Source organism: Solanum pennellii, chromosome 7 (genome assembly GCF_001406875.1).
Source record: "Solanum pennellii chromosome 7, SPENNV200".
NCBI classification, from domain to species: domain Eukaryota; kingdom Viridiplantae; phylum Streptophyta; class Magnoliopsida; order Solanales; family Solanaceae; genus Solanum; species Solanum pennellii.
The window spans coordinates 66,209,411-66,223,881 of NC_028643.1; the positions used below are offsets into that span (position 1 = coordinate 66,209,411).

Below are 14,471 nucleotides of genomic sequence, written 5' to 3' on the forward strand. Positions count from 1 at the left end.
AAATAGCTAGTAAGTTGTAAGTAGTTAGGAAATTAATTCGAAACCCAAGAAAATGCATATTATATTATTATAATCTTTTGGTTTCTTAGATGTCCAAGCATTAATGTTATATTGTTATAATAATTTGTTTGGATTGTAAAAGGGAGAGGACATAAAAGGAAAATGTGTTAAGGAAACTTGTATGATAAAGGAAAACAAAAACGTAAACATGGTAGACAAAGCACACGAAAGAGGAGATTGTTTTAGTTGATTAAAGACTTGTGGGCTAAATTCTTGAGGGGCCTATTCTAAAGCTAACATGAGATTTCTAGTCCCACTCACAACGTGGTATGGTCTCTTAAACATGGTTGACCTAATTTCTTTTATGATAAAATTTGTAAATAATGCTATTAGAATTCAATGAATGCAACAATATTTTTCACAGCATAACTTGCCATATTCTTTTACACTATCCTTCTACTTAGTAAAAGGTGAAATATCCGCTCCTATCTTGTTCCGAAAATCTGAAAATTGCTTTTTGAGTGCTTTAGCGATCTTGTTCCGAAAACCTGAAAATTGCTTTTTGCAGTGCTTTAGCGTGAATATAACCTAACCGTTGCTTTGATGAAACAAAATGTGTGACAAGCTATGTAGCAATTACACTTTGATAATAAACGTATCCATTTTGTACGATAATTCATTCTAATTAGGTGATTCTCTAACTGCATTTAGTATTTGTATGTATATGCATGTGTTTTCACGACTCAAATAATGTATTTATGTTTGAAAATTCACTTTACACGTACAAATTATCATTTTTTTTCATAAAATATTTTTCAAAATTGAAAATTAATAAATTCAAAATCGTAATTCCGCGGTGGGACCGACGTTGGTACGTAGATTTTCCACATGCTAACATGCTCGACTTCTCAATCGTTTGTACAATTTAACTGTTTTTGTTTTCAGGCTTCATTCCATTGGATCTATAGGACAAGGTCTAATCAATTGATCAACAGAAAGTAAATTTTCAACGAACATTTATTAGAGTTGTTAGTACGTAATTGGTGATTAGTCATAACACACTTATGTTCATGTAATTAGTAGGGAAAACATAGTACAGACGGCTAAGAGAACAAATAATTAATGTTTTTCATGTTTACATACTTAAACAACTAGAGATATAGAAGATACAAGATAAGTTTTAGCTACTATACAACTCTTAAAATACTGACTTTAATTCTTGAGAAGGCCCAAAATAGTCCCTCATTTTTTGTTAAGACTCAAAGTCACACATGGAGCTCTAGTAGTCCCTCATACAATTTTGGTGCACTTTTAAACCTCTCCTAAATTTTTGACTATTTTTTATTTTTAGTTTTGTTCATAATTTTATGTAAGAAATGTTTCATTGTTTTTTTATATATATTTAGTAGTAATAATAACTCTATATGAGAGAAGGTAAAAAGAAGAATAACTTGTTCTGTTCAGTATGAATAATAATGCAGCTGAACTAAGAATATTTTAACATATGACATTGTAAGAAAAGAAAAATTTGTACTATTGCACGTGAAATCATCACGATGAACCTCTCAACTTTACCTGCAATACGATTTCTACTAATCAAAACAAGGTGTTTTTCTTCTCACAATCTCTTACATGAAATTATATTTCTACTAAATATAAATAATTAAAAAAGACGATTAAACACTCCATTCATAAATTAGTAATAAAATCAATGTTAAAAAAATAGGCAAATTTTGAATTAATTGTCATATATATAACCATTGAGATTGTCATAGAACAATATAAGTGCAGTCTTCAAGTACATATTGTAGCTATTAAAATTTTATTGGATGAATTAATATTGAATTTTTTAATTTAATATTAAATTCATGATTCGTTGATCAAGTTAATTTTTTAGTTGATAAAGTTACATTAGTATTTTTAAGTTAAAATTATATAAATTAAGTGAAATTAATTATATTTAAGATAATATGCAAATTAGTTGACAAGATAAGCTCAATTCATGTTTTCAAATACAAGATCCATTAGAATTACAAGGAGATGATACCACTCTCAAGCTTAGCTCACGCCTATCTAAAGTGTTCTTCATGAGGCCAAAAAAAAAGTTCCTCTCTTAAGTGGCAATCCACAATTTTATGTACTTTCACAACTGTGATTAAAAATTGGCTCAGCATTCGTGATGAAATTCCAATAAATATTCAATCGATTCAAGATAAAACAAAGTTTTTGAATTAACGATCGTGAAGAAAAGAATTATAGGATACTTTATTATATGTATTATATAAAGATTGAAACCCCGCACTAATTAATGATATTAAATATTATTATTTGTTGTTATTTTTCATTTCTTCATTATTATTTTTCATGAATGAAATTACTTAAGTCATTCACGAAAGGCATAAAGTCTCCAACAAATATCGCCTAATTGTCTAAATATGATGTGAAGCAGCATAAAGCGAGTATCTCATATCATCCGAGTGGGCTAGTTGAAGTGTACAAATGAAAATAAAATTCATATTGATAAAGACTACAAATACCAAGAAGTTTTGACTAGTCCTTGTTCTCATTGATCCCACCAAATTGTACTCCTCTAATTAGGAATAAAAGACCTCAGGTGATTAATCAACTTAAATTTAGTGTGAATTAAATTATTAATATTTTTATGAATAAAATTTTGGCATCTATAAAGACAGAGGAAGAACATGGAAAGACACAGTACAATTAAGAAGCATGACCGTGTGTCTTCTCATAAAAAAGCCGCAAACATCGGCCGTCTTCTCTTGAGCTACATTTTGTTTTTCCATTTCTCCATACAAAATATTGATCCCTCCATATATATATTTTCTTCTTTGCTTTCTCAATGTCAAGTTACCTCCACATATGCATACCTTCTTTTCTCTAAACTTCAACTTTATCAACTCCCAAATTATCACGATTCATGAGGATCGTGGTGAAATGAATAAGGTTTTTTTAATCTTAATTAGAGGTCTTGAGTTTGAATTCTGAATATAAAAAAAAATCTTGTTAGAAACACATTTCACTTACCATATGAGACATGAATTTGAATTAATCAAAAGCGCAATGTGCATACTAAACACTAAATAAAATATTAAAAAGGAAACTCTCAAATTAAACCCTCTTCTTTTTCCTTTTTTTTTCTTTTATTTTTCCTCTGGCTACACTAGGAACAGTATCACACGTAATGTAGCTAGCGTTTGGCCATAGATTTCCAAATATTCTTGGCAAATATTATTTGAGTGAAAATTTGGGTGAAATTTCACCATCTGTTTGGCCATAAAATTTGGGAAATATATTTCAACTTTTTAGAAAAATATGATTTATACCCACAAGTTTTAAAAACTATCAAAACTAACTAAAAGTTTGTATTACAAGTCAATTGAATGTTCGTTACAACAATAACAAATAATGTCCATGACACTAAAACGATGTGGTAATTTGGAGTGAGTGCAACAAGAATTATTCCATGTATCGTGAAGCAGACAAAGTACATGACTTTGTTACCTAAAGCCAATTTTTAATAATTTTCATCAACAATCATATCATTATTTAATATTCACTAAATATTTCATCACTATTTTGGTGTTCACGTAAAAAATGATGTAATACAACGCAAGCAAAAACTAGAGAGGGTGTTTTTGTAAAAGATAAAAGATTGGGGTAAAATTTTAATTTTCAAAATATCCCAAATAATGAGATTTGGCCCAAATACTAGAAAAATTTAGTATTTGGAAATTTGGGATATTTGCCAAAAATATTTGCCAAATAATGGCAAATTGTATGGACAAACATTATTTGCCAATTTTTTCCCAAATATATTTATGGCCAAACGGGCCCGTAGAGTATCACATACCAAAAAAAAAAATTAAACTTTAGTACTATTATTAACTAACGATGTAAAGTAATTTTTACATTACTAGTATATATATTTTAACTTGTTATAATGTGTAGTAATTCGTACGTTTTTTTTAGGTTTCTAATTTGAAACGGATAATTGTAATTAATTTCACTTTTAGGCAGGAGGATAGAGTAAATATCATTTCACAAAAGTTAATGAACTCTTACAAAAATGCGTTATATAACACCTCTTAGTCATGCATTTGTTTGTTAAACTTTTTTACTTTTTTGCCACACGCAATGATCGTGGCAAGTACACATTATTTTCTTAACCATGTATTATCTGAAACCACTTTTCAGATTAAGTCACATTATTTTTATAGGATATACGATTGAAAAAGTGATATAATTTTATTGTTAGGATAACTATTTTTAAATGGTTCTATTAAATAAATATATTATCAAGTTATTGATTTTGTTTTGCTTTTCAATTTTAGGTTATTGGGTACCAATAACTTATTAAGATTATAGTAATTTATTACTTTATTCATACATAAATATTAAATATTATAATATCAATATTTTACTAGTTAGTGTATTTGTCCTCTTGACTTTAATTCACACTTTACAATGATTTTGAGTTCAAAATTTACATTACACAAAACGTTAAAATCTTAAGTAAGAACCGTATTCCTCTTAATTTCTCTTTGTTGTTGCACTTGTATTATTCTTTTCATGTAAGTTACTACTATTTTTATTTAATGAGCATTTGTATAATTACAATTATCTTATCGCGTCAAATTGTTAGAGAATTCATATATTTATTTTATAATTTTTTTATTAATTAAACTGAAAATTGAACCGTTGAGAAACAATACCAACTAATCAAAAATTGATAATGTTATTTTATTGTTTTAACTTTTAATTTAATGTATTTAGAAAAACAAAAATCAATAAATTTATCAAATTAACAATACATAAAATCGAACTAAATCAATCCATGCATTCCCCTAATTTTAGCCATGTAAAATTACATATACTAAGGACTCGTTTGGTAGAAAGTATTAATCAAAACAATCCATGAATTAAAATATAGTCCAACAAAAACATTGTTTGGTTACTTTATTTAACCTAATCCATGGATTACTAATACCTCATACAAGGTCTTATTTTATCCCTGGGAAAGGGAGGGATAGCTAATCCAAGGTTTAGCAATCCTTGGATAAGACCCCTAATGACTAAATTATCCCCAAATCTTTTTTCCTATTTTTTTTTTGTAATTCATGTTTTTTTTTATTTACATGAGAATATTTATAAATGTTCGTTTAATTCTCCAAATTTATTCCATGTAATTTGATGATTTCACAAACTAATATTTTTTCTCCATGTTTGAGTTGTTATATTGGGTTGATTTTTTGTTTTTTTTTTTGTTTTTAAATGTAGTTCGTCAATTGACAACGTGAACTAATTTTTTAATTATTTTTAAAATAAGCTAAGCGTATTTGAACAATTTAAGTAGCCTTAAATTCATGTTAAGTTCAAGGTATATTTGACCAACAAAAAATTAGAAATATACCATGTGACATATCACACCTCAAAATTAATAATGTTTTTATATTTTTTTTTAATATTTAACTTGACTTGTTAATTGAAACATAATCTCACCATAACTAAAGGGTATAATAGGAAATAAACTTTTTCTAAAGTTTTAAACCAAACATAAGACTAGGTAGGAAATAATGAACCAAACACTTGCTAAAAAATAATCCCTGCATTACTAAGAGCCTGTTTGGTTCAGCTTAAAAGCTGGTCAAACTGACTTAAAAGCTGGTTTTTGACTTATTTAGCTGTTTGGCAATACTCAAAATAACTTATTTTAAGTTAAAAAAAACTTATTTTAAGCCAAAAGTTAAAAGCTGGGGTAGGGGTGCTTTTTTTTTTTAGCTTATAAGCTGTTTTAAGTTGACCACATTTTTATCTTTTTGCCCTTAATATTTTTAAACAATCTCCAAATTACCCACATAACCCTAACAACTCTTTCTTCCATTTTTCCCTTTTCACGTTCGGCATAGTAACTTCAGCACTTTTATCCAAACGGATAACTGCTTATTTTAAAAATAAGTTTCAGCACTTTCAAAAGTACTTTTTAAAAGCTGCTTTTATTAAGCCCATTCAAACGGGCCCTAAACCCTACATTACTAATCCATGCATTACTAATCCATGCATTACTAATCCATGCATTAGTAATCCCTGCATTATGAATCTTTGTACCAAACGACCCCTAACAGTGAACCCTGTTTTGCCTAATGCATAGTCATTGTAGTGGAGTGGCAGACAAAAGCATGCAGGTGTACGGCATAATATATTAGAGGATATACTTTTATATTATCCGGGATAAACAAGTTTTTTTAAAGCAATCTCAATGGAATTGTTAATTTTTTGAAAACATTTGCTTCAAATTAAATCAAATCAAATTAAAGAAAAATTTGAAAACATTTGCTTCAAATCATAGAGGTTAACAAAAATTAGAAATAGAAAATAGATGAAATAGATAGAGAATAAAATTTGAATTCACAGAATTTATGGTATTTTCTTTAAAAGTTTAATCGTTTCAAGTACTTAAGGTTACAGATTAATTAATCTCAAGATAAAATGAATTAACTATTAGAGAAGTAGCAGTACATCAAACTTCACTAATTTCAGCAACTAGAGCACACACAAACTCAGTCGATTGATAATTTAATTTATGTAAGAAAATGTTTGCATAGAGGGAACAAAATAACGTCTTTTTGGAAGGAACAAGTCCCTACAGAACGAGGTTATTCAAAGCCAAATCCGAGCAAGTAACGACGACAACAGCGCAAGGGAAACCTTTTTCTTAACCCTTCAAGAACTAAAAGAAGTGAATCCTGATATAAGGATAACAATTTTTCTTTCTTCTTATCAATATGGAAGAAATTATTTTTCATTTGCAATTTACAATGACTTTTCATTTTTCCTCCAAAATTGATTCCCCACATTTTCCATTTTCTCTTCTTATTTCTCATTCACAACTTGCTAAAACCCAACAAATTTTTCTGGTCGAAGTCATTTATTCATATTCAACTTGACACGTAAAAGTACTTACTCTACTAATAGTTTAGTTATTGGTCTGCTTCCTTCCCGAACTATTCATCTTAGGCATGCATTGATCAGTTGGTCTGATTCATATATTATCGATTTGATTTATCAATTTTAATTTATGAATCGACTAAATTGATAATGAAATCAATAAAATATAATATTATTATCAGTTTTTGATTAATCGATTTCCAGCCTAATCGATAAAAAAAATGTTGAAATAATCATATATACATAATATTTATAAAATAGAAATCATAGTAATTAGGGGTGGACATCGATTAGGTCGGTTCCATTTTATATATTATCGATTCGGTATATCGATTTTTAGTTTTTAAATATGCTAACCCGATAAGAAATCAATTAGATATTATTTATCGGCTTTTGGTTTATTGGTTTTTGGTAGTTATCGATTCGATTTTCGGTTTACCCAATGAGAAAATGTCCGTAAAATATTATACGATTTCTTACTTATATAAATATAGTATGAAGACTATAATTCCATGTCACAGCCAAAACATAGTATGGGATTTTTGATGTTAATCAAATTATGGACCTTTACAAACTTGCAAATGCTACAACCTATAATTACAAACTAAAACTAAAATCAAACAATCCAACAAGACTAAAACTAAAACTAAAATCAAATAGCTACAATTGCGGACCCTTACCTTTGTCTTTAAGTTTTTAGTAAACAATAAACTAGTAAAGAAGTCTAGTGTAAAGTGGATAGAGTACTAATAATTTGATATAGTTATAGTGTCTAGTTATATATGAAATTATTAATATTTAATTATTAGAAAGGGTATAAATAGTAATAATTCCGTCTTATTGGGTTATCGATTTACCCAATAACCTAATAGTAAAAACTGATACCGAACCAATAACTCAATAATTTTTTTTAATAAATTCATTAAAAACCCAATAACCCAATAACATTTTTCCGATTTGATTTATCAGTCGATTTGATTTCTGCACACCCCTAATAGTAAAAATAGAAGCGCACTATACATTTTTACCTTGATCACTTTTGTTTAAGACAAAATTATTTGAATTCCTTTTAAAGAATACAAAAAATTGCTTAAATAAAATTAAGTAATTGTCTTTGTTACAATCAGATTATATAACTCAGAACGGAGAAGGTAATACTAGTTTGTATCGAAAAGAGAAAAATGTCACATTAGAGAGACTAGTTCGTGTCGCCTACAACCGTAAATAGTTCTTGAAATTAAGAAAATATGGTTGGAAATATTAAAGTCATTGTTATATAATTAAAAATAACTATTAATTTTAATATAACCATACTGGGTTATCGATATAACCATTAATTAATGAGAAACAAATTGATAACCCAATAAAAAAAGTTTATAGAACCTTCAACCCAATTACCTAATATTGATAAACCAATATAATATTTTTAATTCAACTTATCGATTAAACCGATTTTTACATACCCTTAATTTCTCTCAATAAGAAAACAATTGAAAATCTCGAAAAACTTTTTCGAATATTTCGCTTTATAAAAACGATTTAGAAAACTAAAAATAATATTTAATTCTTTTAAATTTTTTTTTATCATGTTTCACTATTCTGATCGAATTAATTATTCCAACAAAATATCAAAGTCATAATTAACCAAGTTAGAAAGATTAGAGTTTATTAGAAACGCGTTGTTACAGATAATAAGGTGCTCCACTGCGTGTTAATTAGGAGCTACTAATATATAATATTTTTTTTCATGTCTTCCACTTAGCAATACACAAAAATCCTCCTTAAATCCATATATCTCTTCATTAATTATTTTTTAAACATTTTAATTCAAAAGGGCAATGAGAATATCTTTCTACCAACAAACAAAGCTACAAACAAGAGCGTGTGTTGGGTACACCATTTAATTAATATATAATTATACTTGTCACCATTTTAACAAAATCAATATATATGTTTCTTTTTTTTTATAAATATAAAGAAAACACAAAAGCATCTTCAACTACCCAATCATTAGTATAATAAAATATGCATGCTGACTGCCCATTTCTTTCTACTATGGGTTGAACAATAAAACAAGTTGTAAAAGATTACTTTTCTCTGCTTAAGAGCTAACATATTAATTATTATATTATTTTATATATTATTATAAAGAGAAGTTACAACCTAGCAGTTGATCCACTAACCACTGAAAGACTCAGAAAAATTAGGAAGAAGTAATTAATTAAGATATCTCAAAAAAAAAAAGTATATATACAAAGACTAAATTAGATGTAAATCAACCTTTACACACAACTAGTTGGTCGCTGCAAAAGTTACTTTTTAATTTGTTTTATTAAGCCATAAGCATCGGTACGTAAATAGGACCACTGTATTTTATATTCATAAAATAATACTAAATTAATGATAGGGTACTAAGGAATTCAAAATCTACAAATCAGAAACAAAAGTTATCTAGTTGGGTCGTTTAGTATAAGGTATATTAATTTTAGAAATAAAATGTAAGACAATTGTATTGTGTGTTTGGTTGGAGGTGTTAAGCATTTCAAAAATTATTTATTCCACCATTTATATCTTAGTGAAGAGATAAGTTATCTCATATATATGGTGGAATAACTTATCCCAAGACAATCAATTCGAGATAATTTGTTCCTAAATTAAACAACCCCTAAATACTCCATCCATGTAAAACCTTGACTAGGTACGAAGTCTAAAAAGATAGAAAATCTTTTATAGTCTAAAAACAAATCGTATCAAGGACAAAATGAAGTATTAAGGTTAATTATTGTATCTAAATGTAAAAATAGTTCTTTCTCTTGACACAAACTAAAAATGAAAATATGATAGAAGGATCTGAGTGGAATAGCATATAGACATGATCATAGATAGTTACATGCTAAGGTATGAACCTAATTAAGTAGTTAAAATAGGCAATTATAGCCATCATTTTATCTTAGAAGCTGCAAATTAACTCAATATAATTGTGATTGTTAATTAAGTAGCCTTGTTCATGAAGTTTAAGTATTAGCTTCTTCAAAACTCAAACATAATATATAGTTTGTGTGAAATTAAGTCTTAGGCCTAACTCACACCCCAAAAGCTAGCTCAAAGGGAGGAGTATTGCCCATGCCTTATAAAGAGTCCACCCATCTCATTAATCACCGATGTGGGACTTTTGTCTTTCTTTAACACCCCACCTCACGCCCAGTGCTTAGCATCTGGTGCGTGGGCAATTTCAATTTTGGGGACCCCAACATCGGGTGAGACGGGCCCTGCTCTGATACCATGTGAAATTAGGTCTTAGGCCTAACTCACACCCCAAAAGCTAGCTCAAAGGGAGAAGGATTGCCCATGCCTTATAAAGAGTCCACCCACCTCATTAATCACCGATGTGGGACTTTTGTCTTTCTTTAACACCCCACCTCACGCCCAGTGCTTAGCATCTGGTGCGTGGGCAATTTCAATTTTGGGGACCCCAACATCGGGTGAGACGGGCCCTGCTCTGATACCATGTGAAATTAGGTCTTAGGCCTAACTCACACCCCAAAAGCTAGCTCAAAGGGAGAAGGATTGCCCATGCCTTATAAAGAGTCCACCCACCTCATTAATCACCGATGTGGGACTTTTGTCTTTCTTTAACACCCCACCTCACGCCCAGTGCTTAGCATCTGGTGCGTGGGCAATTTCAATTTTGGGGACCCCAACATCGGGTGAGACGGGCCCTGCTCTGATACCATGTGAAATTAGGTCTTAGGCCTAACTCACACCCCAAAAGCTAGCTCAAAGGGAGAAGGATTGCCCATGCCTTATAAAGAGTCCACCCACCTCATTAATCACCGATGTGGGACTTTTGTCTTTCTTTAACACCCCACCTCACGCCCAGTGCTTAGCATCTGGTGCGTGGGCAATTTCAATTTTGGGGACCCCAACATCGGGTGAGACGGGCCCTGCTCTGATACCATGTGAAATTAGGTCTTAGGCCTAACTCACACCCCAAAAGCTAGCTCAAAGGGAGAAGGATTGCCCATGCCTTATAAAGAGTCCACCCACCTCATTAATCACCGATGTGGGACTTTTGTCTTTCTTTAACACCCCACCTCACGCCCAGTGCTTAGCATCTGGTGCGTGGGCAATTTCAATTTTGGGGACCCCAACATCGGGTGAGACGGGCCCTGCTCTGATACCATGTGAAATTAGGTCTTAGGCCTAACTCACACCCCAAAAGCTAGCTCAAAGGGAGAAGGATTGCCCATGCCTTATAAAGAGTCCACCCACCTCATTAATCACCGATGTGGGACTTTTGTCTTTCTTTAACACCCCACCTCACGCCCAGTGCTTAGCATCTGGTGCGTGGGCAATTTCAATTTTGGGGACCCCAACATCGGGTGAGACGGGCCCTGCTCTGATACCATGTGAAATTAGGTCTTAGGCCTAACTCACACCCCAAAAGCTAGCTCAAAGGGAGAAGGATTGCCCATGCCTTATAAAGAGTCCACCCACCTCATTAATCACCGATGTGGGACTTTTGTCTTTCTTTAACACCCCACCTCACGCCCAGTGCTTAGCATCTGGTGCGTGGGCAATTTCAATTTTGGGGACCCCAACATCGGGTGAGACGGGCCCTGCTCTGATACCATGTGAAATTAGGTCTTAGGCCTAACTCACACCCCAAAAGCTAGCTCAAAGGGAGAAGGATTGCCCATGCCTTATAAAGAGTCCACCCACCTCATTAATCACCGATGTGGGACTTTTGTCTTTCTTTAACACCCCACCTCACGCCCAGTGCTTAGCATCTGGTGCGTGGGCAATTTCAATTTTGGGGACCCCAACATCGGGTGAGACGGGCCCTGCTCTGATACCATGTGAAATTAGGTCTTAGGCCTAACTCACACCCCAAAAGCTAGCTCAAAGGGAGAAGGATTGCCCATGCCTTATAAAGAGTCCACCCACCTCATTAATCACCGATGTGGGACTTTTGTCTTTCTTTAACACCCCACCTCACGCCCAGTGCTTAGCATCTGGTGCGTGGGCAATTTCAATTTTGGGGACCCCAACATCGGGTGAGACGGGCCCTGCTCTGATACCATGTGAAATTAGGTCTTAGGCCTAACTCACACCCCAAAAGCTAGCTCAAAGGGAGAAGGATTGCCCATGCCTTATAAAGAGTCCACCCACCTCATTAATCACCGATGTGGGACTTTTGTCTTTCTTTAACACCCCACCTCACGCCCAGTGCTTAGCATCTGGTGCGTGGGCAATTTCAATTTTGGGGACCCCAACATCGGGTGAGACGGGCCCTGCTCTGATACCATGTGAAATTAGGTCTTAGGCCTAACTCACACCCCAAAAGCTAGCTCAAAGGGAGAAGGATTGCCCATGCCTTATAAAGAGTCCACCCATCTCATTAATCACCGATGTGGGACTTTTGTCTTTCTTTAACAGTTTGAGAATTAATCGAAAAAGTGTATATATATTATTGACAGATCAACTTCGAGTTATAGTTAACAAAAAGTGAGTACGTGTACAAGGAGCCCAGTAGTTCTTGGACAAATTATGTGGAGGACAAATTAAACACAAAAAATTAAAAGATCCAAAACTGGTGACCCCAACCAACACAGCTGTATGGAAAAAGAAAAAACCAACAGCTGTGTAGTACGTTAAAATCAAGGATCAATTTTATCACATTTTTCAACATCAGATGCTTAAGCTTAGCATAACGTGTAACCTTTGTTTATACAAATGCCACAAATAAATTATACTCACGTGAAATCTTGTGTTATAAAACATGACATGTAATTTATTTATCGGAGAATGAATATCGTTAAAGGTAATAACTGAAGGTTTGCATGCTAGCAATTTTCGCTGGTTTTTAATTCATTGATCTAACCTATCTCGCTCGCCCCCATAACAACTGTCTCATCGTTCCCCATTATTATATTTACTTATTTATTCCAACGTAACAAATGCTTAATTGAGACAAATAATAAATATAATCGATAATTATAAAGTACTATGATCAATTGGTTTCTTATCGAGATGGATTCAAAATTTTGTTAAAGTACAAGAAAGTGTATCTATAGAGTATAACATTACACGTCTTAGAAAGAAATTTAATCAAGTTATGACTATCATTTTACAAATTTGCATAAATAACTTAACTACAACCCTAATTTCTATTGGCACATCTTTAACAAGTAACCACATATACCAAATGACCCCTTAATTTTTCTTATCGTAAAGAACAAAATGTCAACATTATAATTTCAAATAAGAAAAAAACAATAAAAAAAAAACTGAAGGAACAAAATGGATAAGAACAAAAACTTGGTACATATTTGGAAAGAATGGAACATGCATTAATTAAATAACAAATCACTCATTAGGCTTGTCTCTTAAATACAGAAGAGATTTGCCTTAGGCTAATCCTCTTTTTTAATTTATTTTTTCCCCTCCGCTCCTTCTAAACCACTAATTAATCAAAATCATTAACTCTTAACCAAAAAAAAAAATAAAAACAGATAATTAAATTTACAACTATATACCAAATATTAGCCATTTCCAATTCCCACGTCACAGTTATTTTTTACCATTCAGATACTGACAGTTATTTCCATATCAGCAAGAGTAAAATTCAACCAATTCCTCTAATGACTCCGGCTGAGGATCTGCATTTTCAAGCATCCATAACAAATGTTCAAACAGCACAACTTCACATCCAACTGTAATATATTCTTCAGTCTCACCGGACCTTTCCACGAGTTCGCGAAATAGCGGGTGATCGATTACGTCGGAGCTCACCAGGTACCGGCGGCGAGATTTTCCGACGTATACCGGGAACAAATTCTTACCGGAGCAGCGATTTTCATCGGAAAATGAATCGTCTTCTTCGGAGGAAGAATGATGATGAGTTGCTGCTACGCCAGCGGTGCTATTTACGCGGCCAAGTTTGAAGGATTGCATTTTCTTCAACACGGATTTGAGTTTTGTGAGTTTTCCTCCTTTCGCCATTGTTGTTGTGTAAAGAGAAATAAGGAATTTTGGTGTTTTTGAAGAGTGAGGTTTGGGGAGAATATAAAGGAGAAAGGGGAAGGGTAAAATTGGAAATGTGTAATGAGAGAGCAGTTACATTACATGAGGCGTTTGGGTGTAGGGCCCACTTAATTCATGGGTACAAAGTTTGGGTCAGCCAAAACCAGCTGCGCCTTTCTGCCTATTTGTGAAGAGAACCTCCAGATTCTTTTGTTTTTTGGGAGGATGTAATTTTGATATAATTATTTTTTTAAAATTTTGTGTAACAATATTTGATTCCATATAAAATTTATTACATCAATTTTTTTTAAATTAGAACATAGGATAAACAAGTTTAAAAATACGAGAAGTATTCATATATATTATGGTAAAAATAAAAATGTATCTCAACCTCCAATTTATCATTTTATAGTTAAATAACATCTTTTTATAGCCATATAAATCTCATGACCTATTCAATACATAATACTTAAAGAAAT

General features: G+C 31.9%; 1 protein-coding gene across 1 annotated transcript; it reads right to left on the reverse strand.

Moving 5' to 3' along the window:
• Positions 1–13,252: 13,252 nt before the first annotated feature.
• LOC107024396 (auxin-responsive protein SAUR78-like) lies at positions 13,253–14,017 on the reverse strand. Its single transcript, XM_015225377.2, has one exon. It carries the CDS (start codon positions 13,969–13,971, stop codon positions 13,579–13,581), a length of 393 nt encoding a protein of 130 aa, XP_015080863.1. The 5' UTR covers positions 13,972–14,017; the 3' UTR covers positions 13,253–13,578.
• Between the last annotated feature and the right edge of the window lie 454 nt (positions 14,018–14,471).

Coding starts and splice junctions, on each gene's coding strand:
- LOC107024396 (XM_015225377.2), bottom strand. CDS start 13,971: ATGGCGAAAGGAGGAAAACTCACAAAACTCAAATCCGTGTTGAAGAAA.